This window comes from Girardinichthys multiradiatus, chromosome 12 (genome assembly GCF_021462225.1).
Source record: "Girardinichthys multiradiatus isolate DD_20200921_A chromosome 12, DD_fGirMul_XY1, whole genome shotgun sequence".
Classification (NCBI taxonomy): Eukaryota; Metazoa; Chordata; class Actinopteri; order Cyprinodontiformes; family Goodeidae; genus Girardinichthys; species Girardinichthys multiradiatus.
Genome location: NC_061805.1, coordinates 32,492,639 through 32,517,758, shown reverse-complemented (window position 1 = coordinate 32,517,758; position 25,120 = coordinate 32,492,639). Strand labels below are relative to the sequence as shown.

Genomic DNA, 25,120 nt, shown 5'->3' with positions numbered 1-25,120 from the left:
CCTCACACAAAATATGATATTTTTAGTTAGTGAAAGCTGTGTCTGCAAACAAGTGACTGTTCTCAAGTCATGAGGTGAGACGCTTCAAAACCAATAAAACGTAAAAGATGCCAAGAACCTTGTCTTGACTCAGACGCAGGTCAACATGTGCTGATATGATGCAAGCAGATGAGCGGTTGTCATGGTGTTACCTTTTAAATATGTGCAAAGAGATGCACCGGTGCAAGTATGGAGGAACTGTCAGATCTCTGTAGGCCTGTCAGCTCTTTATCGCTCTGAAAATGCAGTTGCACCGAGCTTGTCACGTTGTGTGACGTCATTAGATTTGCTGGCACAGATTAAAGTTAAATTCTAAAATAAAATTAAAAGTGTTAAGAAAGTGCTCAAACTGAATGCACATTTCAAGCTATTACATAAGATCTTCACATAATGATGCTTATATATTTTCTGTTTGGATTTCACGGCGCGTAAAGCATTTGCAGCTCTGCCTGAAAACCTGTTATACCCGTGTAAGTTTAATATTCTTCCCTTCCGATAATCAGCTTACAACAAATCCCTCTTTTGTAGTTTAATTTTCCTCTGAGAAAGTGATAAAAATTACGTTTTACAAGAATCCCTGCTGAAAGTCCTGTTTTGCTCATGTTTGCTGTCTGGTGGGCTTTGTGTGCTTCCATTAGTGCTTTCATGTAGCCGCATCAACAGATTTCTTGGCCTGCAGTGTGGACATTATCTGTTGGATAGAGGCCTCTATGTCTTCTGTTATAATATCCGCTGGACATGTATCAGTTAAAAATGACCTTCCCCTCCTTCTGCTTTGTTGTCAATGCTTCCTCCTCCTCCTCCTAACTCACCCTGTGAATCACCTCTTGACCCCTGGAGTGTAGTTTTTCAGCTGTGGTCGTTTCAGAGATGAGAGCGAGTGAAAGATTGGAGAAGAGCTCACTTTGCTCACTGGTGAGCCATTAACCTCCTCGATCATAGCTACTTTAATGAGCTGCCTACTATGAGCCTGAATGAAATGTAGATAGTGAAGGGAAAATGTGTCAAAGTCCTGCTGCTCACTGGTTTTAAAGGCAATTAAATGAAGCCTAAAAATTCTGATGAGTTTGGTATAAGATAAATATATCCATTTATATTTTAATTTACCGCTAATGTTCATTATGGGTTGCTTCTGTATTTTGATAATATTTCTAAAGTTCTACCTAATGTTCTAGCTTGCTTGTTTATTTGATGCCAGTAACAAATGTGCTTTTGAAAAGTTATTATTTTTCTATATTAATGTTTTAATAATAATGTATTTTTAAAGGGACGATCAACATGTTTCCGATACATAGCGGGCAGCTGATGCGCTGTACAGAATGCAAACTCAAGGCCATTCTAAATAATTTAACACATATCTGACATCATCTGAAGGCAAAAATTAAAGTAACAATAAGCGCAAGGTTGCATAAGATTAACCCTAAAAGAAATATTGTTTTTTGGTAGTAGTCTATCAGCATGTCTCTCACCTTTACTTGCCCGTATATTTGCCCACTCTTCCTTGCAAATGTTCATCAGATTGTGAAGACATCTCATGTTCATAGTCCTTTTAATGTGATCCTCTGTCAAATTTAAGTCTGGGCTTTGATTAGGCCATTCTAAACCTTTAGTTTTCTTCATATGAAATCATTCTTTCGATGAACTGGATGTACGTATACTTGGACTCACTGAGATGCAAAAAAATGAAATCCGTCTCTCACCTGAAGGTTTTGGGTCAACACTGCCTGGTATTTGTTAATGATTTCATCCATGATGCTGCCACCACCATGTTTCACTATGGGTATGCTGTTCTTTCTATGATGTCTTTTTGTCAGATTTACATTAAGGAACTGTGGCCCACAAGATACTGGGAGATTATTTAAGACAGGCCTGGATGTTTTCTTTGCGAAAAAATATATATATCTTGCATCTCCACCCCTTCGTCCAGACATATGGAGAGTAAAGAAGGTCGCTGTGACATGTGGAACACAACCACTACTTAAAAACTACTACTAGTAAAAACTACTACTGCTCCTTTAAGCCTCTGGAATACTTTTATACGATAGCCGTTCCGAAGGAAAGTTGGACCTTTCATATCTTTGCTTGAGGCAGTGATACCTTCATTCAGTGAGATCCCTTTGTAGGCTTTCTGCAAATTCTGACTGTAGTTAAGGGTTGAAAGTGAGCAAGTGTAAGGAAAATCTAAGAAGGACAGGTGAAATTTTTCTTCAGGTTTTCAGATTCTCTATAATTGCTGGCAGAAGTGATCACAAGAAGCTTGAACGCTGAAGCTGAATCGAAAGGTGCTTTAACAAAGTAGTTGTTGCAAGGTGTGCACACTTGTGCAGACAGGTTATACTTGTTTTTCAGTTGAATTATACAGGGAAATTGTCCCAATTAAGTTTTCAAATGATTTGTCATGGTCTAATTTTTTTTTCCATCATGAAAAACTGCTAATGTACATGCTGGACTTTTTTAGTTTCTTGCATGGCATGTTTGTGATTTCAGCGTCTAGAACCCAGGTTTAGATTTCACTGGACCTGTTTCCAATAAATATTGTGTAATTACATCAGGTCTTTTTATAGAGAGATGCTGTGCTGTTGTCTTGGTGGCTGTTCTGAGTGAAGTGTTGGTCAGCTACATGTCACTGACAGTCTATCATATTTTCAGTTGCCACAGATACAGTGTGATTAGAGACAGTTTACTGAATTAGTTGTTTCTGTCAGGTGGGCACTGATCCTGCTCGATTTGGGATTGTTTTAAGATGATTTCTTTGTGCCTTTTATTCGATAAACTAATACTCCTGGATGTGAAAAAAAAAAACAAAAAACTGAAAAACATGTACTTATTCCTTTGTGTGCTGTTTTTAGCTTAGTTATTCATAGTGTTGCATTTCACAGCAGATGCTGAGACTATGACTCCTAGAATCTTCTCCACATCTTGGTAGACAGACATATTTGAAAAAGCAGCAGGGGTTGTGCTTCTGCCATCTGGGACTACTAATAGGAGAGGATGAGGGAGTAACAAGGCTGAACTATAATTCGAGACCTTTTAATAAGGCTCATTGTTCTGACATTTACCTTGCTGCGCTTATGATAATGGGATACGAGGATGCAGGGAGGGATAGGTGAGGGAAAGAAATACAAAAAAAGGAGACTTCTACAGAAAAGAGCGACAGAATGTAGGGAGAAGTTGTTTGCTGAAGCAGTGATGGAGGAAAGAGGCAGATCGTGATTCTCGCAAGTTGCCTCTACCTCTTCCCTGCACTTGTCTCTCCCAGAACTCCGTCACTCCATCAGTGAGGGTTGCCATGGTAACCCCATCCTTTCCCCCTGACCCCATGTGCACAAAGCTGCAGGATTAGTCTTGACAGAAAATTCAAATGTCAACACAGCACCAGGCACTGCCACGTCGACTTGGAAAGGAAGCAGGGTCTGGTCTACGTCACATTAAAGTAAAGTGTGTCAACATGTCTTTATCTGGTGTGTTACAGTAACCTTTCATTAATCAATTTTTTAACAGAATCACTCATTGAGTTTGGAAAGGCTTGCATTCAGTGTTATTAAAAGATCAAAATCAGAGTACATGTCCATCTCAATAAATTCAAATATCATTGGTAAATTAATTTATTTTATTGATTCAATTCACCAAGTAAATATGTTAGATGGATTCATTACACATTGACTGATTTTTTTTTCTGTTAATTTTGCTGGTTAAGTTAGCCATTTAAAACCCCAAATTCAGTTTCTCAGAACTTTTAGATATTATGTGAGATCAAGAAAAAGGATTTGTAATACAGGAAAGTATTACATTTTAAGGCCTACAGAATCATTAGACTGCTGACCTGACAATTGTACAGCAGACATGGAGGTGAGCTACCAAAAGCTGGCCTTCAGCACAGATTAGACGGGTTGTGCTGAGGTGTGCCAAAACAGGACAGATTACTGGGCATCTTACCTGGGCTATGGAGAAAAATAACTAGTTTGCTGCTAGGAGGTCCAAAATTCCCTTTTCGGATGAAAATGAAGTTTGCAAAGTTTTCATTTGCAATTCAAGGTCTAGGTCTGCATAGATCAAGTGAAATAATTTTTATTTGTCTTATTTAATGTTCTAATTTTCTGAGAAACTGGATTTCAGGTTTCCATTAGCTGTGAGCCATAATCCTCAAGATTAACAGCATTAAATGTTTTACTGTGTGTGTGTGTGTGTGTGTGTGTGTGTGTGTGTGTGTGTGTGTGTGTGTGTGTGTGTGAATGTGTGTGTGTGTGTGTGTGTAATGGATCTATATAGTATAAGGTGTAATAATACTGTAATGGATATCCTTATCTAAATGGGCCAGACTCCAAGACAGCAGTAGGCAAAAATAAAGCAGCAGTGCAGAGACTGCAACAACACAAAGATCTGACAAATCACTAGAAACATAAAAGCTGTTTATACACTGTGGGAGAGGTGGCTACTGAACAGAAACAGGTGGCCTGATTGGGAACATGGAGGAGTTGCTGAAAAAGAATGAGAAGGACAGTTGAGAAGATCTACAGTATATCGCAGAAATCACAAGAACAAAACATCAAAAACAACATAAATGGAAATACGTGAAGTATTTTGCAGATAGTTTCATTTGCCCTTTTACTTCTTTACTCCTCTGGTGCACAGTTTTAACACGTTACATCTTAACAAGGAAATAATGTTCTGTTCACACAGCTGCGGTGGAGGCATGTGTACTGCATGGGCTCAAACGGAGGGCTGCTGGTTTTCTGCGCAGCAACAAGATTGCAGCGCTCTTCATGAAGGTGGGCAAAAGCTTTCCCCCAGCTGAGGAACTTTGCAGGAAGGCCCAAGAGCTGGAGCAGCTCATGGAGACAAAGTGAGACATGCACGCATCACAGCTTCACCTCACACATCACAGCAAAATTCAAAGCAGTGCAACAAAGCCTGCTTGATTGTTTAAACAATCAAAACAATTGCCTGTTTTTAGAAGAAGCTTCCTATTGTTCATTAATTAGAAGCATTTTGGGACTGAGTCTTTCATCTTGTTTGGGCGATGCAGTGAAAATTCAAAGCATACTTTTTGTTAGAGCTTGTTGCTTGATTTATTTATTTTTTCCCCTGTAGACGAAGTCAAAGCTTGCAAAGTCAAGACAGCCTTCGTAAGATGCCCCGGCTGCCGAACCTCAACCCTCCTGGGGTCAAGAATCTGTGGATCAGGGCAGCTCTGTTTGAGAAAGTGCTGGACAAGATTGTCCTTTACTTGGTGGAGAACAGCAGGTGTGCTTAGAGGAAAAACAACTCTGTTCAGGTGAGTTAAAATGTTCCTGGTCCTCCTAAAAAAACTTTTGCTTTTTCCTTCCAGTAAATACTATGAGAAAGAGGCTATTCTGATGGACCCTGTGGATGGACCAATTCTGGCATCACTGTTAGGTAATCTAACAAGAAACAGAGGATATTTGTGGGATTTGTTTTTTTAATTTGCTCATATTAGATTTTTATTAACTGTTCTAATAAGGGATCAAGTAGAACAAAATATTATAGTTGTAGCAATATAATAGCTACTTTAAATTCTATTAATGTACTGCACATTCATGTGAAACAGTTAAGACATCTCATAAAATATTTAGTTCTTTATCAAGAAATGTTAATGTATTAATGTCTAGTCTATTTGTTTTATCTCTGGAAATTAAAGTGATTAAAATTAACTTCAGCCATGGGAGTGTTTCAGGTCATCCTACAGCATCTCAATAAGCCCAAGATCTGGGCTTTGACTTGACGTAGGACATTCAATTTCCTAATTCTCAGTCAGTTCTTGGCGTGTTTGCTGGTATGTTTCTGGTCATTGTCGGGTTGCAGGTCGAGTTCTGCTTTTTTACAGATGGTCAAATATTTTCCTCAAGCACCCTCTAATATATGTTTGAATGCATGGTTGATTCTATGATGTTGAGTTGGCCAGGTCCTGCTGCATCAAAGAAACCCCAAACCATGATACCTCCACCTACATGCTTCACAGTTGGTATTCGATTATTTTCCTAAAATGCCCATACTCATACTCATACTCATCGTCTTCCGATTAGGTGGCAGGAGCACCAGACTTGGTAGAGACACCCAGACGTCCCTCTCCCAAGACACCTCCTTCAGCTTCTCAGGCGTTCCCAGGCCAGCCGAGAGACATAGTCCCTTCAGCGTGTCCTGGGCCGTGTCCTGGGCCTCCTCCCGGTGGTACGTGCCTGGAACACCTCCCGAGGAAGGCGTGCAGGAGGCATCCGGTATAGATGCCCAAGCCACCTTAACTGGCTCCCCACAATGTCGAGGAGCACTGGCTCTATTCCAAGCTCCTCTCAGATGGCCGAGCTCCTCACCCTATCTCTAAGGGAGTGCCTGGCCACCCTACGGAGGAAGCTCATTCAGCCGCTTGTATCCGGGATCTGATTCTTTCGGTCATGACGCTCAATTCTCCCCTCACTCGTGTAGAAGACACCAAGATACTTGAACTCCTATACTTGAGGCAGGAACTCCGCTCCAACCTGAAGAGGACAAGCCACCCTTTACCGGTCGAGTACCATGGCCTCTGACTTGGAGGAGCTGATCTTCATCCCTGCCGCTTCACACTCGGCTGCAAACCGCCCCAGCACATGCTGTAGGTCTTGGCTAGAGGGGGCCAGCAGGACCACGTCATCCGCAAACAGAAGAGTAGAAATCCTCTGGTCCCCAAACCAGACCCCCTCCGGCCCTTGGCTGCGTCTAGAAATCCTGTCCATAAAAGTTATGAACAGGACCGGTGACAAAAGGCACCCCTCCCAAAGTCCAACATGCACCGGGAACAGGTTCGTCTTAGTGCCAGCAATGCGGACCAAACTCCTGCTCTGCTTGTACAGAGACCACATGGCCCCTAATAAAGGGGCCCTGACTCTACTCCTGGAGCACCCCCCACAGGGCACCACAAGGGACACAGTCGAATACCTTCTCCAGGTCCACAAAACACAGTTGGGAAAACTCCCATGAACCCTTGATTGCCCTGTAGAGGGTTCGGAGTTGGTCCAGTGTTCCACGGCCGGGACGAAAACCACACTGCTCTTCCTGAAACCGAGGTTCGACTATCGGCTGGACTCTCCTCTCCAATACCCTGGCATAGGCCTTACCAAGGAGGCTGAGGAGTGTGATCCACCTATAGTTGGAACACACTCTCCGGTCACCCTTCTTATGAAGAGGGACCACCACCCCAGTCTGCCAGTCCAGGGGCACTGTCCCCGACCGCCACGCAATGTTGAAGAGGCGCGTCAACCATGACAGCCCCACAACTTCAAGAGCTTTGGGGTACTCAGAGTGGATCTCATCCACCCCGAAGCCCTGCCATCGTGGAGCTTTTTAACCACCTCTGTGACTTTAGCCTGGATGATGAAAGAGTCCAACCCCTAGTGTCCAGTCTCTACTTCCACCAGGGAATGTGTGATGGCAGGATTGAGGAGATCCTTGGCCTTACAATACCCGCAGCCGCCTCAAGAGTCCCACAACTCAACCACAGCCAATAGGACTCGTTCTTCAGCTTGACAGCATCCCTTACTGCTGGTGTCTGCCATCAGGTTTGGGGATTGTCGCTACGACAGGCGCCACAGACCTTACAGCCACAGCTACGGGTGGCAGCATTAGCAATAGATGCGATCCACTCGGACTCTATGTCTCCAACCTCCCCCAGAATCTGGTCAAAGCTCTCCCGGAGGTGGGAGTATGAATACATCCCTGGCCGAGGGCTCTGCCAGATATTCCCAGCAGACCCTCACTATGTGCTCGGGCCTGCCAAGTCTGTCCGACTTCCTGCCTAGGGTGTCCTGGTGCCAAGTGCACTGATGAACACCCTTATGCTTGAACATGGTGTTCAATATGGACAATCCATGACTAGCACAGAAGACCAATAATGACACACCACTGGGATTCAGATCGGGGTGGCCATTCCTCCCGATCACGCCTCTCCAGGTGTCACTGTCGTTTCGCACGTGGGCATTAAGGTCCCCCAGCAGAATAATGGAGCCCATGGGTGGGGCACTATGCAGCACCCACGACAGGGTCACCAAGAAGCCCGGATACTGCTCAGCCTGTAGTCCGAAATGACAGTCAGAGACCTGTCCCAAACCCGAAGGTGAAATGGAAGGTCCTGAGTCAAAGGGCCAAGTCAAAGCCCAGATCTAACTAAGATTCTGTAGAATAAGTTAAAATGGGCTGGAAAAGCATATACTTCTCAAAACATGTCTCGGCTGAAAGAAAGGAATAGGGCAAACTTTCCTCAAACGAATGTCAGAGACATGAAGATGGTTTCAAGAAGAATATCAGTGATGTTATTTCAGTCAAAGGGGGTAAGACTAGTGATTACGGGGTAGGGTGTCCTAACTTTTTCTGCAACTAGAATAATGCATGTTTATTTATATATTTTGTTAAATGAGTAAAGAAAAGTAACTTTTTGTTGTTTAAGCCCATTTAAATCAAAATCGTGTCCCCCACAAAATAAAAAGGTTTCGATTTTGTTATGTTAATAAAGAACTGAATGTATAATGGTCCAATTTTTTTTTTACATGGCTCTATAATAAATCAGAGGCAAGATCTTGAACATATAAGAGAATCTACCATTTACTTTTAAAACATAAAACATGCATGTTGGATTATAATGCTTTGGAAAACCTAGAACTATTTTATGACTCTTTGCTGTCTCATTGTAACAGTTGGACCTTGTGCTTTGGAATACACAAAAATGAAGACAGCTGATCACTTCTGGACAGACCCGTCTGCTGACGAGTTGGTTCAGAGGCATCGCATCCATAGTGGCATCTGCAGGCAGGATTCTCCTACCAAGAGACCCGCACTGTGTGTGCGTATGAAATCCCAGGGATGCTTTTTAATCTTTTTATCCACATGTAAACTTTTACACTGATAGATCAGCTGACATTCAATCCTGAGACGCATTAAGTGAGGCACAGTGCATCCCAGAAACAGCAACAGGGAGCCTCTCAGGCTTTCACACTTATTCACCCATTATGCTGTCAGTGAAGCAGGTCAGCCTGGCCCGTCTTACAAACCACAATGCTCTTTAACATTCGTGTGCGCATTGCATATGTGTGTTTGGAGAAAAATAAATGCATAAGGGCTGCTATGTTGTTGCACATGAACAAGCAAGTGTGAGTCATCAGTCTGCTTTGTGATTGTACAGATCCAGAAGCGACACTCCAGCAGCAGCATGGATGAGCGCCCTTCACCTTCCCCGTCAGCTCGAGAATATGTGGAGTCACTTCATCAGAACAGCAGGGCTACGCTGCTTTTTGGCAAGAACAATGTGCTCGTGCAACCGGTGAATCCCCAGACACACTATATACAGTGTATACATGTATTTATACCCATTGAAATGTTTCACATTTTGTCATGTTACACAGTTTCGTTATATGAAAGAAACAAAAAGTATTGAATAATTGTAAAGTGAAATTAAAATATTTCCTAAAAAAAAGCTGAGAAGTGGAGAACTACATTTTCTGTAATAACAATTGCTTGTTTTTTGTGGTTTGTCTCTACCAATCTTTTACATCTTCACAATGACAATAGTAACCACTCTTCTTAGTTAAATAGCTAAAATTCAGTCTGAATGGACAGAGAGCATCTGTCAACATCAATTTTTGGCTCCTGGGAAAGATTTGATTAGGCCGTTCTATCACATGTATATATTTCGATCTAAAACATACCAATGTAGCTCTGGCTGTATGTTAGGAAGCCCTTTAATTAGCTCTAGCCCACCATTAACTCTAATAAGCTTTCCTGTGCCAGCTGCAGAAAAGCATCCCTGCAACATGATGCTGTGGGAGGGTGTGATCAGGAAGACACATATAGCCTTTTACATTTTGGCTAAAAAGTAAAACTTTGGACTCATCTGACCAGAGCACATTTTCACTTGTTTGCTGTGTCTCATACTTGGCTTGTGGTAAAGTGCAAGTGGGATTTCTTATGACTCTTTCAACAACGCCTTTCTTGTTGCTGCTCTTCCATGAAGGCCAGATTTGTGACGTGCATCATCAACAGATTCTCTGAGCAATGGATCTCTGCTGGTCTTCCAGAATTACCGTGGGTCTCTTGGCTTCTTCTCTGATTAATGCCGTCTTTGCCTAGCCTGTCAGTTTTGGCAGACGGCCGTGTCTTGTAAAGTTTGAAGTGGTGCCGTACTATTTCTAATTTCCAATGACAGATTGAACATTATTCAAAGCTTGATATTTTGTCAGTCAGTCAGTCATCTTCTACCGCTTATTCCATAGTGGGTCGCGGGGGAGCTGGTGCCTATCTCCAGCAGTCTATGGGCGAAAGGCAGGGTACACCCTGGACAAGTCGCCAGTCCATCGCAGGGCAACACACAAACAACAATACACACACTCATTCATACACCTAAGGGCAATTTAGAGTGACCAATTAACCTAACAGGCATGTCTTTGGACTGTGGGAGGAAGCCGGAGTACCTGGTGAGAACCCACACATGCACGGGGAGAACATGCAAACTCCATGCAGAAAGACCCCTGGTCGGGAATTGAACCCAGGACCTTCTTGCTGCAAGGCAACAGTGCTACCAACTGCGCCACCGTGCATTATTCAACATTATTCAAAGCTTGATATTTTGTTTTATAACCTAAACATGCGTTAAACTTCTCTTTAACTTTCTTCATAACCTGTCAGCTTAGTTCCTTAGTCTTCACGATACTGTTCACTAATGTCTTACAAACCTCTAAGGCCTTCAGAAAGAAGTTGCAATTATACTGAGATTAAATTACACAAATATTGACTCTAGTTACTTATTACCAGGCTTCTGAAGACAGTTGTTGTCACTGGATTTTATTTAATTGAAATGCATGTAATACTTTTAAGATTTTTTGGGTGAAATTTTTGTTTTGAAATTTATGATTTTTCTTTCACTTTACAAATATGCACTGCTTTGCATTTAATGTCATATAATCCAAGTGAAATATGTTGATGTCCAACATTTTCCTCAGAAGTCTATTTTTTGACATTACTGTCATCTTGCCCCTACTTCAGAGGGATGACATGGAGGCTATCCCAGGTTACCTCTCTCTGCACCAAACTGCTGAAATCATGACATTGAAGTGGACGCCCAATCAGCTCATGAATGGGTCTGTTGCAGACTTGGACTACGAACGCAGGTGCAAAATAATTTAGAGAGAAAATATCATATCTATATTCTGTTTTCCTGCTCTATCCCAAGAACAGATGACATGCTAGTGTTAACATAGATAAATGCCTCTGCTTTTTTTTTGTTGTTGCTTTTTTTCACTTGCTGTGCTGTTTTTACCACTCTGTTACTGAATAATGCAGTGTGTTTGTGCTAGGGGGCTCAGTGCTCTGAGTTACTATTGGTGATCTGATGAAGCCTATTTTCAGCTTACCAGCAGCCAACAGATGGCTTATTGACTGCAACACTGTCAACAGATCTATCAAACTAGCAAAACCATATTATCTTCCAACACATGCACATGGTTTCTGTCAACAAAATAATTGATCTCGGCTTGTTTATGTGCATGCTGCTGTGCTGAGGCTACCTTTTTTCTCTCAGGATGAAAAAAGAAGAAAACCTGAGTTTAGATTTTTTTATTGAACCATTTTTTATTTATTTGTTTGTGTTTTTCTCACCTGGAGGGGAAGGATTAGAATGGTTTGTAGCTTAAATGACTGCTTTTTTCTGTTGTTTTTCAGTGTATATTGGGACTATGCCATGACAATCAATTTAGAGGAAATAGTGTATTTGCACTGCCATCAACAAGGTATAAGTTTTTACTTAAAATCTCATAACACATTATTTGCAGTATGGTATTATAGCCATATATTGACGATCTCTTGCTGGTATGAAGGGTTTGATAGTTTCCCATTCAACTGTATCCTTTAGTGGACAGTGGGGGGACGGTGGTGCTAGTCAGTCAGGATGGGATCCAAAGACCTCCGCTTCGCTTCCCCAGAGGAGGACATTTGCTCCAGTTTCTCTCTTGCCTGGAGAACGGGCTTCTCCCTCATGGACAGCTGGACCCTCCGCTCTGGTCCCAGAGGGGAAAGGTCAGCATATTGTCTACCTAACTCACAATACAAATACTTACAGCGGGTATTCTTACAAGAAGCATGGCTCCAATTACCTGATCTAAAAATTGATAAAAACGAGATTTGGGTTTGGAAATGGACCTATTATCTTATTGCTACATTGTGCTTATTGAAACAGATCACTGTGTGCTCAGTTCCTTCTCTTCCACCACACATCAAGCATCTACTTTAGCCACATTTGTTCAAACTCTGTTGATTTTACTTTACCACACAGACACTTTTCATTTCTTTAGTGCTGTGAAAGTATTTCCCTCCCTACAGAGTTCTCCTGTTTCTGCTGTTTGTCACATTTGAATGTACCAACTAACCAAAAATAATTCTATAGTTAGACAAAGATAACCTGAGTAAATATAAAATGCAGTTTAAAAATTATCCTTTATTAATGGAAAAAAGATATTCAAACCAATCCAAAAGCTTAGATCAATTTCACGTATCACACCCAGGCCTGATTACAGCCAGACCTGTAGAATTAAGAAAATCACTGAAATAGAACCTATATGACAACATGAAGTAGGCTATAAGAACTTAAACAGCAACACAGCATGCCTTGTTCTAAATATATCGAAGAACATATAAGAAAGAAAGTCACTAACATCTGTTAGTCTCGAAAGGGTTATAAGCCCCTTTCTGATGCTTTGGGACTCCAGCGAACCACATTGAGAGCCATTAAGGAGGTCACAAAGAACCCAGAACAACATTAGCCCCCTCGCAAGAAAGAGACTCCAAGGTAAAAACCTCTGCTGACCAAAAGCGACATAAAGGGCCGTTTCATATTTATCAAAGAAAAACACCTTTAATGATTCTCAAAACCTCTGGGAAAACATTATATGGACTAAGAGACAAAAGCTAAACTTTTTGAATGTTATGCATTCTGGCAGATTTTAGTTTAAAGCGCTTTGGGTTCTCTGGGGACTTGATAAAGTGCTATACAAGTGCAGGCCATTTACCATAAACTAACACAGTATTTCAGGACAACATCAAACCAACAGTCAAACATGGTGGTATTGGGCTGCTTTTGGGTTGCCTCAGGACCTGGACGACATGCTGTAACTGGTAGAAACATATATTCTGCTCTTTGCCAAAAACTCTTGAAGGAGAATGTCTGACCACCAGTTTATGATCTTAAGCTGGACCACGATTCTTCCACAGCATCAAAGCATCATTACAGTTATCACAAATGCTTCATGGGAGTCACTGCAGCCTAAGGCACAATCAGGTATTCGGTTTTTTACAAAGGGCCAAGATGGTTTCCTTTAATAAATTAAATCCTCATTTCTTAACTGCATTTTGTATTTTCTCTGGTTATCTTTGTCTGATATTAAAATGTGGTTGATGATGAAAATCATTTGACATCAAGTGACATAAAAGCCTGTTGGGTTTATGATTATTGATTGATTAATCTTGATCAATAATTATAATTACAAATCATAATCTGACAAAATCAACTTCCTAACCAAAATCCTCATTTATGAATCGAGACCAGAGATGTTTCTGGTGTTGTAATTGCGGCTCAACGCCTTTGACAATTACAACCGTTAAATACTCCGTAATAATTAATAACTATTGCCGGAGATGTCACTGTTTAATTGACCGTTTCTGCTGAAACGTGTAGAACGTTAACCTTATTTTGACTGACGAATCACTTTCGCACACAATGGACACAAAAGGCTCTCTCTTTATCTATGTGAATATTTATTAATCTTCACCTACTCAACATGCAAAATTCTACAAACACAGAGGTAACACATCTAACTAAGCACAATTCAACAAATGGCAGTGGGTATGTATTGAATCAACCAGCAATTTATGGCAAAAACAGAAGAAGGAATGAGAATATGAAAAGGGGTGTGGTGGTGAGTGGTGGGGGGTTGGAGCGCAGCTCCGACTGTACTCAATGATCTTCTGATCATAAAACTTCCCCCCAACTCCTGAGCACAAAGGATTCTAACTTTTGGCGGCATGCTAGCACAGTGAGATTGAAGACAAAGGGGAAATGGAGAATTTTACCATGAGGTCGTTTAACAGTCCAGTCTTACAACGCACCCGCGTTGACTCTCAGATAGTAAACACAAGCAGCTCTAGGACCGCGGCGGATCCCGATATCAAAATAACACATCAAAGTTTCAATAAGCAAGGTTACATGCACATATTATTCAGAACACATGAGATCCTAACCAGCGATTCTGATCGCTTCTACAACCTCTGACTCTGCCCAGGCCTACTAATAAAGAAATAAAAGATTAAATAAAAGATGGGTTTTACTTGGTGAAGTTTCCTTCTGGGTCCGCGAGTGAGAGGGAAAAGGGAGGCTGAACGTTGTGCGCGTCCGCAGTTACACTCCAAGAGAGCGGTCAGTCCTGTCCTTTGGTCTTCTTGACCAAAAGGAAAAAAATAGGAGCTGACCATCAGCAGTCGACTAGGGGTGAAACACGATGGCGGTTCGTTTCCTCGAACTCCGTGTTTTAGTTACGTGTTAAACTCACGTCTTCGATCGGCAAAGTGAAATTCCTGGCCTTCCTAGTCCAGAAACATCAGTTATGAATTGTTCGTTGGCCAACGAGAGAGAGAAATAACTGAAGACTCCACGTGGGATCTCTTCTTCTCAGAGGACGCTCCAGTTGCGTGGCAACCCCGTCAAGATTGCCAGCTGGAAAAGCCAATGCGCTAAGCACAGAAGAGGAAAGAACAGCTCTTAAGAAGTTGTTTTATGAATATCAGTCAGTCCTCTCGAAGGACTCCCATGACTGTGGGGTCACCGACCTCCACATGGTTCGTATTCCAACAAACCCAAACGCACCCCCCACGTTCGTCCGTCAATATAAGATACCTCTGGCCGCTTACGAGTCGATTCAAGAGATCCTCGACAAGCTGTTGGAGAAACAGATAATACGTGAATGCAACTCCACGTACAACTCCCCAATCTGGCCGGTGTTGAAACCGACCGGGAAATGGCGTCTGACAATCGACTACCGTTCACTGAACAAGCAGGTACCCCTCTTACGCTGGCCCATGATTCATCTGGACCAGGAGCTGGCTAAGGTGAGAGACGCTCGCTTCTTCTCCACAGTGGACGTGGCGAATGGCTTTTGGACAATGAAGGTAGACCCAGGCGACCAGTACAAATTGGCGTTTTCCTTCGGGAACCGCCAGTATACCTGGAACAGGTGCCCCTTTGGGTACTCAAACTCTCCGGCTGAATTTAACATCTTCCTTCACAAAGCCATGTCCGATGCCGCAACCCGGGGAAACCTCATTTACGTTGATGACATCCTTATGAGGAGCAGGACGTTCGAGGAACACCTAGCCGAACTCCAGCACGTCCTGGACCAGCTTGGCGCAGCAGGGGCTAAGCTAGCACTCGCCAAAGGCCAATGGTGCCGGACAAAGGTGGAATACGTCGGTTTAATCATGGGCCCAAATGGCATTGAGCCCCAAGCCAGCAGGATTGTCGCATACGCAAGCCGACCTTTGAGTGACATAGAGGTTAAGTTCTCCGACTGTGAGAGAGCTCTGCTTTCTACAGTTTGGGCAGTTGAACATTTCCGCAGTTACATTGGGGGGCAGAAAGTCATTATTGAGACGAGCCACCAACTGGTCATTTTCTTGAACAGCGAACGTTTGAGAGAAGGAAGAGTGTCCAACAGCCGCATTGCAACATGGATGATGGCACTCCAAGGTTATGACGTTGAGGTCAAGTATGGTCAGAATAATAAAATGGTGTTGGGACAAGGGTTAGCAGAATGTCAGCACTGTGAATGCGACACCGTAGCGACCACCATTGACAAACCGGCCACCTCCCAGTCTTCCTCGAATCACCGCTATTTCGATGAAAACGTGTGCGAAGGGCTTCCAAGAGCCTACATTGGCGGGTGCGCCTTTCTTCGTGAAGGTCGACTACAGGCTGGTGTGGGCATCATCTGGGTTGGACACCACATCACCGAACCAAACCACTACCAACTGGGGCCGAAAACAAGTCAATATGCAGAGATCGCAGCAGTACTCATCACCCTCTAGCAGGCTACAGCCCTGGACATTAAACAAATGGTGATCTGCTCCGACTCCAACTCTGCCCAGCACAGTTTTGTCTCCCATCTCCCGGTGTGGAAAGAGAATGGAATGAAGAATGCCAGGAATAAAGAGGTAAAACACTCCGAACTCTTCCTGGCATGTGACCATCTCACCACAGAGCAGGGAATGGTAGTGTATTGGAAAAAGGTGAAAGGTCACTCCCGGACGTTGGGCCCAGACAAGGACGGAAATGATGAAGCAGACCGTCTAGCCCGATTGGGAGCTGAAAGTGGAACCCCATGGAGTTTCCAAAAAGAACAGCTTCCTACCTCTCATACCCATGTCATCTGTGCCATTACTCGGCGAGAGACGAAGGAGAGGCGTGAAAACCCCCAAAGCTCCGGGGAGACTCTCCACCTTGGACGAAAACCCAGTGACACAGACTTGGCAACCATGCAGGACCAAGACCCAAACCTCAACACCATTAGAGAGCTAGTGGCCAGCGGTCAGTTAACGGAAACGTCGCCATTGGCGACAGGCGAGACCAAAGAACTGAGAAACCTCCGACGTAACCTGTCCCACCTGAAGCTGGAGAAAGGTTTGTTAGTCTACACCCACAACGGGTGTGGGACGCCCCAATGGGTGGTACCAACTGACCACAGGGGAGTCATGTTAGCCTACGCTCATGACTCTCCTGTAGGGGGTCACAGGGGTCTTAAAGCCACACTCCACACCCTACAACAGGTGGCATGCTGTTGTAGGGTGTGGAGAATCGTTTTAAGGTTAGCATTCTGGTTTCCATTGGCCTTTCAGCAGCAAATTCCGTTAGCCTGAAAACTATTCAGAGACACGTGCAAAAATTGGATGACGAAATGCCAGAAATCCAGCAAAGACTCCTCCTCCAACAGAGACTATTAGACATACAAACCAAGACCCTCCAGGGCACCATGGTTACTGTAAACTTACACTCCACTCTTATCAACAATACCCTACATGCACTGCAAACCCTCACAGAAGTGGTCAGGAATGATTTGATGTACACACAGGTTGTAAGAGATTTGATGCAGGACCTGATTAGGGATAGTTGGTTCATCGGTAGACAGCCTAACCGAAGGACGGATACCCACTTACCTAGTCCCGCTGGATTTGGTAGAGAAAATCCTAAAGTCCACCACAACAGACACCTTGCAACCTCCACAAACACACCTAGTTTATAGCTTAGGCAGTGCAATCTCAATTTTCGTCAATCCGGATAACCTAGAGATAGGATTTATGCTCAATCTTCCTATCATCGAAAGAGCAAACGTATACAGGCTTAAAACAGTGTTAAATGTCGGGTTTTTGAAGGAAAACACACACGTACAACTAAAAACCCCATCACTCTTGGCTTACCACGAGGCCGACCCAAAGCTTTATTTGATTCCCAATTTAGACCTGTGCACCAAAACCAAGGACCTCCATTGGGTGTGCCCGAGTAACTGATTACATGTGTGGTTTAAGGGAGGGAGCTCCCGAACAAAATTGTCACGCAAAGATAACTCTGAAGGATGTAGGGTTAGAAACCCAGGTCGGACGTGCGGGTAACCGATGGCTTGTAAGCACACCAGTAACAGAAGCCTTGCTATCCTACGATCAGCATGACACCGTTACCAGAATAAAATTACCCAACCAAACCATGTTCATCTCCGTACCCCAAGGTGCACTCCTACATCTCGGGGACATAATCCTTCATCACCTTAATCTCGATCGATATGATACAGAAATTGAAATTATGGACGCCTTCAAGGGATATAATTTCAGCATTGACGCTAGTATTGAAAAACAACTGATAGTGAAAGGTACCAAACAGATTAAGTTCAGCCTCACCCCTGCGGGTGACCACTTGTTGCTGAATATTGGACTACTTGCACAGACACCAGGCCTCCTGATGCTTGCGGCCATTTTGTATCCTGGACAGGCCGCGCCTCCATATCCCGTCAAGCATCACGACTGTTATGACGGGGCGTCTCAAGTCTGACGTCACAAGACGCTATATAGGAAGGCGGACATTTTTAAAACTCGCTTTCCAGCTGGGAATCTTGACGGGGTTGCCACGCAACTGGAGCGTCCTCTGAGAAGAAGAGATCCCACGTGGAGTCTTCAGTTATTTCTCTCTCTCGTTGGCCAACGAACAATTCATAACTGATGTTTCTGGACTAGGAAAGCCAGGAATTTCACTTTGCTGATCGAAGACGTGAGTTTAACACGTAACTAAAACACGGAGTTCGAGGAAACGAACCGCCATCGTGTTTCACCCCTAGTTGACTGCTGATGGTCAGCTCCTATTTTTTTCCTTTTGGTCAAGAAGACCAAAGGACAGGACTGACCGCTCTCTTGGAGTGTAACTGCGGACGCGCACAACGCTCAGCCTCCCTTTTCCCTCTCACTCGCGGACCCAGAAGGAAACTTCACCAAGTAAAACCCATCTTTTATTTAATCTTTTATTTCTTTATTAGAAGGCCTGGGCAGAGTCAGAGGTTGTAGAAGCGATCAGAATCGCTGGTTAGGTTCTCATGTGTTCTGAATGATATGTGCATGTAACCTTGCTTATTGAAACTTTGATGTGTTATTTTGATATCGGGATCCGCCGCGGTCCTAGAGCTGCTTGTGTTTACTATCTGAGAGTCAACGCGGGTGCGTTGTAAGACTGGACTGTTAAACGACCTCATGGTAAAATTCTCCATTTCCCCTTTGTCTTCAATCTCACTGTGCTAGCATGCCGCCAAAAGTTAGAATCCTTTGTGCTCCGGAGTTGGGGGGAAGTTTTATGATCAGAAGATCACTGAGTACAGTCGGAGCTGCGCTCCAACCCCCCACCACTCACCACCACACCCCTTTTCATATTCTCATTCCTTCTTCTGTTTTTACCATAAACTGCTGGTTGATTCAATACATACCCACTGCCGTTTGTTGAATTTTGCTTAGTTAGATGTGTTACCCCTGTGTTTGTAGAATTTTGCATGTTGAGTAGGTGAAGATTAATAAATATTCACATAGATAAAGAGAGAGCCTTTTGTGTTCATTGTGTGCGAAAGTGATTCGTCAGTCAAAATAAGGTTAACGTTCCACACGTTTCAGCAGAAACGGTCGATTAAACAGTGACATCTCCGGCAATAGTTATTAATTATTACGGAGTATTTAACGGTTGTAATTGTCAAAGGTGTTGAGCCGCAATTACAACACCAGAAACATCTCTGGTCTCAATTCATAAATGAGGATTTTGGTTAGGAAGTTGATTTTGTCAGATTATGATTTGTAATTATAATTATTGATCAAGATTAATCAATCAATAATCATAAACCCAACAAGCCAAATCTTTAGAAATCTGGGGCCACCACTTTATTACAGCACTAACATAACTGGTTTCAAATAGTTTCACATTTTTGTTGTTGACTTCAGTTTGGTCCATTTTTAGGGAAAGGTGTTCCCCAAACTGAGGAAGAGGGTACCTCTGGGATCTGGATCCACAGAGTCTGTCTCTGACAAGGAGGAGGAGGAGGCCATGGACTACGTCTTCCGCATTATCTTTCCAAACAGCCAGTCTGATTTTGGTGAGTTTTTCCCTTTTATACAGGCAAACAGATTTGAGATTGTTGCACTGAAATGAAAATGTTGCTCCTTGTTTGTTACAGTGACTGTATCCCACCGCCCTCATGTGATTTCTTTCTCTTTTACGTGAATTGAGTGGACAGTCCGCTTCCCGAACAGGGACTCTGCACCCAGGAGGTGCTGCGGCTGTCACAGAGAATCCCCCTCACTCACAGAAAGCAGCTGTAACACTGTCACAAAAGGGCTCGTCAGTCCGTCTGCCAGCTTTCCTCGTTTTAATTCCTCGTGTCTAATTTCCTTCTGGTTTAAAAATGCACCTCTGGCAAATCTTATTGATGTGCGTTATTAAATCCACTTGTGTTGTGTCTTTCTAACCCCATTTCTGTGTAGTTAACGTTTTAGAAACCTTTTAACAGCTGAGGAGCTGACTGATCAAACATGCAGGCTTCATATACAGTTTCTCCAGCCGTCCATCCGGAATTTGGATATTATAATTGTGTAGGAACTGTTGAGTTTGGCTGTTGAACTGAAAACATTTGTATTTTTCCTAATATTCTACCAACTTCTGTGTGTTGCGCTCATGCTTTCAATTTGTTTATTAATCCCTGGTAATATAAAACTGTTCTGTTGTCAATCAACCAAGAATCAAGCACAGATAAACAATTCTTTGAAGTGCTTTAAGCAGCTCACAACTGATCAGCATCATTCTGTTTGCGCCAAAGTGTTTTCTGCAGTGTTTAAAATCCTCCCAGTGCTAATGTAATTGCGCCTGAAAGCCTTTGAAGTCCCTCTCTTTAAAGTGCTAATGAGGGTGTGTGGCTTTGCACGCAGCAACTCCACCAGATCTGATGGATCAGGGAGCCGCCCTGTGGCAGCCCACTCTCAGGAAGTCGTCGTGTTCCTCCTGCTCTCAGGGGAAGTTCTCCGACGGGCCTACGCACCAGGCGTGCAACTATGAGAGGTGAGAGAAAAGCACGAGCCGTTAACCTACACGGGAACCCCTCCGGCCCTGTAACATTTCTAATAACACCTAGAACACTGGAGATGGAAGACAGATACAAGAACATTGAAACTACCCAGAGGAAACTGATGTGACATTTGGCTGACTGGAAAATGAAGGGTTTTGGGTAAATTAGCTGATAAGCGTGTGCTGTATGGCAGCACAATAGTTTATCATCCTACGAAAGGTCAGTGTCAACCCTGTAATAAGCCGTACATCAGAGATAGTGTGTTATGTGTTATGGAAAACATTAAAAAAGATATAAATCAGAACTGCAGCTGAATGATAGTCCTGCAGAGGGAGAATGCTGAATACAATGATCTGCAAAAATATTTACACCCCATGAACCTTTTCACGTTTTGTACCATTACAACTATGAATTTCAATGTATGTTATTGGAATTTTATGTGATAGACTCAGACAAGCTAATGCATATTTGGGAAATGGAAGGAACATGATACGTGGTTTACACAGTTTTTCAGCCTTTTTTCTTGAAATTCAATATCATAATTACAAAGAAATGCTTAGATGCAATATTTGGTGGGCTACAATATTTTCAATGCATTAAAACGTTGCATTTCACTAATATATTTGGGGAGTTTATTAGACTATCACTGTCCTTTATGAGCATGTCTGAAGAAGATTCATGTGACCAAGATCTGAAAGCGTTCAGGGAGGTATAGGTTGATTGCAATAATAATTTTCAATGCAATATTTACCAAAATATTGAACTTTGTGGTTGTAATGTGATCAAATGTGAAAACTTTCAAGTGGTGTGAATACTTTTGCAATGCGCTGTAGCTCAGGTAAAATAATCTGTGCTGTTTCTTTCTGCAGGACTCCTCTGAAACTGCTTTGTGACAACATGAAATATCAGATCATCTCCAGGGCGTTTTATGGATGTATGGAATTCCTTATTCAATATTTACTTTTAGCTCACATTCACTATAATCTTTTGCATTAAATGATTCGCCATCCCTTCAATTAGGGCTGGCGTACTGCCGCCACCTGTCCACTGTGCGTACGCACCTCTCCGCCCTCGTCAACCACACCATCGTGGCGCCAGACGTGCCCTGCGACGCCTCCAGGGGGCTCACCACAGACGTTTGGCAGACATTTCTTAAGGACTGCACTGTAAGCACATAACACATGCCTTACTTTAACTCCAGACAGAAGGCTGTCCACATGCTCACACATATACACACGTAATCTCTGTATCTTCCTTTCACTCCTCTGCCTCCTGTCCAGTTCTTGCTCAGCCTCTGCTAATCATGCAGCTCACACTGCTGGTCTCATGAGACCTGACTGATGTCCTTGTGAATTACATCTGAACACCATATCTGTAGTTTATGAGGATATTAATCAAATTTATGAGGGGTCAGCAATATAGCCTGGCTCATTTCAAAACATTAAAACGTTGCTTTCTTCATGAGTAATCGAATGCTAGCTTTGATCATTACCAAGACACCCAGTGTTGTTATGGCACATTGAGAAATGTGTGGCAGATAATTTTTATTTTTAATAAGGGAGATAATGGAACTGATTAAAAGGCAAGCCCTGGGGTGATCAAAGGCTTGTGGTGCATTTCGTTAGGCCTACAAAGAGCAGGAGCTGCTCCGTTTGGTCTACTTCGGAGGTGTGGAGCCCTCGCTGCGTAAAGAGGTGTGGCCTTTCCTGCTGGGTCATTACCAGTTTGGGACATCAGAGGATGACAGGAGGGAGGTTAGTTGCTTCTCTGCTACTCTATACCTTCATAGGTATTCCACACTTCCACTACTGACATTTGATTGCTTACAACTTGACCGTAGTTGGATGAGGAAGTGCGGACTTCCTACGAGCAGACCATGAGTGAGTGGTTGGCGTGTGAGGAGGTTGTCCGCGAGCGAGAGAAGGAGCATCATGCTGCAGCTCTGGCAAAGTGCTCCTCTGGGGCCAGCGTGGACAGTTCCAGTCAGAGGATGACCCATCATGATTCCACTGTGAGCGATGAGGTAAAACATGAACAACATTTATTCAGTTAAAACAAATAGCTGGTGGTCACTTTGCCTCTTCACCTCACTTTGTAGGTTTGATTTTCATAACTGATTAATCTGAGTAGAACAGAGCCAACTGATATGGAATATCTCGTGACAACTATGCATCAATTCCTAATAACCAAAGATGCTATTTACCCGCTCTGACAACATATATCTATATAAAGTCATTTTCTGTAATCTGCTTATAGCTCTGCTGCAAGGTTGTGGTTATATGATTCCAATAAATATTATCTGCCAGCAGGAGGTTGCTCAGAGCTAGAATTGCTTTGGTCAGAGGTCATAATCTGTCAGATGTATCATAAGGGTCATGTGGACTAAATGAAGTTCACAACAAAAATAAATGTGAACAATAATAAATGCTGTTCAGGAAAGATGTGTGCAGGACTCATATATGGCTACTGAATGGATCATTTGCATGTTTATGACATTTTTTACATGACTGAGGAAAATGCTTAACTATACCAAAAACAAAATTGTAACCCGAGTATGAAATGTATGTTTATGTATTTTACATGCATGTGAAGAAATACCCTCCTATACACTCTAGAGCTTTAAATATTCTTTATGTATGTGAAAAAACAATACAAAATCCACACCTTTTTTAGATTATGTGTTTTTACATAGTTTCTACACACAAAAAGTTAAATGAATACCCCCTTTAAATTCTAGGGGGTTCTACTATCATTTATTTTGTACATTTTAAGAACAATACACCCCTTTCAAATTTAGTGGTTTAAAAAGATGCATAAAACAAAAACACACTCCATCTAGGACTTCATGCAATTTTACAACAGGCTACATCAGCCAGTTTTTGGGGTGCAGTTAGTTTTTCCATGGTGGACACTGTGGTGTGTAGTTTTGTGCACTTGAGATTAGATTTTAGAACCTGGTGAAGTCCAGATCATTTTAATGTTAGAAACCCCCAGAAACAAGAGTGGATGTATTGTTTTGGTCATGAGTGGATGACATGTTTTATCAAGGGAACAGTGCACATAAATGACATTTTTTCCTCTGGAATTTTATTCTGCAGTCTCATTCATCTCACAGCTCCGACAGGGAGAGCCTGGCTCGCCTCCAGAGTGATTCCAGCAGCAGCACACAGGTATCCAAAAACTAGCTCTGTAATCTCCTCTCTGAACTCTCAGAAACTGAACAAACCAAACTGTGCATTTGTTTTCAAAAATAACATTTTATTTTACATTTCTAAAAATGAAGTAGCAAGTCAGACATGTCATTCCCGAGAGGCAGACTTGTTATGTTCTTCTAAAATGTTCTTTACCATTTTTTCTTTTCATCCCGTTGGAATGTTTTTTTTGGGTTTTTTTTCCAAGGCCATTTACCTCCAGTTAATGAATCAAACTGGCATAAAATTACTTCTAAACTAATGTTAATAACCAGTGTTGTGCCTACACATAAGCGACAGGTTTGATCTATTGGCTGCTTGTTTATTGCAGCATTTCACAGAGACACAAACAGTTTTCATACATTTAGGTTTATTTGTGAAAAATACCAAAAATAACACACTGATTGGGGCGGCCATGGCAACCAACTATTAATCCGTGCATAATTGGCAGGCAGTGAGTTTGACTCCAGCTTCCATGTGTTGCAGTGTCCTTTGGCAAGAAACTAAACCTAAAGATGTGTGAGCACTTTGTGGGTGGATGTAACTCATATTTAAAGCAGTGATGCACCAATGCCAATTTTGTGGCCAATCTTTATTTTTGTAAAGCTTTGACCAACTGATGTTGATTTCTGTTGATTTTAATAGCTAAAATAAAAGAATATATAAAAAAAGAATCATACATTTTCTTAGCCGTCCGATCTGTACCTTAAGGCTTTTTGAGAGATTGGAAAGACTGCAGAAGTGCTGTATAAGTGCAGTCCATTTACCATTTACTGATAGACATAAAATCATATTTCACCACCAACATGATTATGCCCAAAGTGCTATTAACTGAAACTGTGGCATAAAGCGTTGATCAACTACAGGATAATTAATTTAATTGTTGTCAGATCTTGCCGAATTCTTTCCTGTTTCTTGGAGACATGACTTTCAGATGTTAGAAATATGCTGTGGGTGGTTTTTACACCCAGAAACCTCTTCCACTTTCTTAAATTTAAAGCCTTATGGAATGATATGCTTTTATGATAAATTATAGGAGCTGGAGAGAAAATAAGCAAAAAGCAGCACCCAAAGACTAAAGAAAAACTTGCAAAGTGCTTTAGAAAGCCAAAAAACAACATTTTCATTCAGAAGACAATTTTAAAAGATCAAAAGAAAGTCTGGCTTATTGAAATCAAAATCAAAAGGAAATTTTGCCCATAACTTTAAATGGTAAAAGTATCCATTTAATCT

At 42.4% G+C, this 25,120-nt stretch overlaps 1 protein-coding gene across 1 annotated transcript in view; it reads left to right on the top strand.

Annotated features, from left to right (window-relative positions):
• The window catches only part of sgsm1a (small G protein signaling modulator 1a), a 47,425-nt gene that overhangs the window by 14,518 nt on the left and 7,787 nt on the right, over positions 1-25,120 (top strand). Inside the window, exons 4-18 of the mRNA XM_047381424.1 lie at positions 4,720-4,882; positions 5,131-5,283; positions 5,369-5,436; positions 8,721-8,866; positions 9,206-9,343; positions 11,062-11,186; positions 11,737-11,804; positions 11,927-12,090; positions 19,595-19,730; positions 20,560-20,689; positions 21,566-21,630; positions 21,717-21,862; positions 22,322-22,450; positions 22,537-22,719; positions 23,795-23,866. Of these exons, the coding sequence (XP_047237380.1) occupies positions 4,720-4,882; positions 5,131-5,283; positions 5,369-5,436; positions 8,721-8,866; positions 9,206-9,343; positions 11,062-11,186; positions 11,737-11,804; positions 11,927-12,090; positions 19,595-19,730; positions 20,560-20,689; positions 21,566-21,630; positions 21,717-21,862; positions 22,322-22,450; positions 22,537-22,719; positions 23,795-23,866 (1,886 nt within the window). The remainder of the gene's footprint in view (positions 1-4,719; positions 4,883-5,130; positions 5,284-5,368; positions 5,437-8,720; positions 8,867-9,205; positions 9,344-11,061; positions 11,187-11,736; positions 11,805-11,926; positions 12,091-19,594; positions 19,731-20,559; positions 20,690-21,565; positions 21,631-21,716; positions 21,863-22,321; positions 22,451-22,536; positions 22,720-23,794; positions 23,867-25,120) is intronic.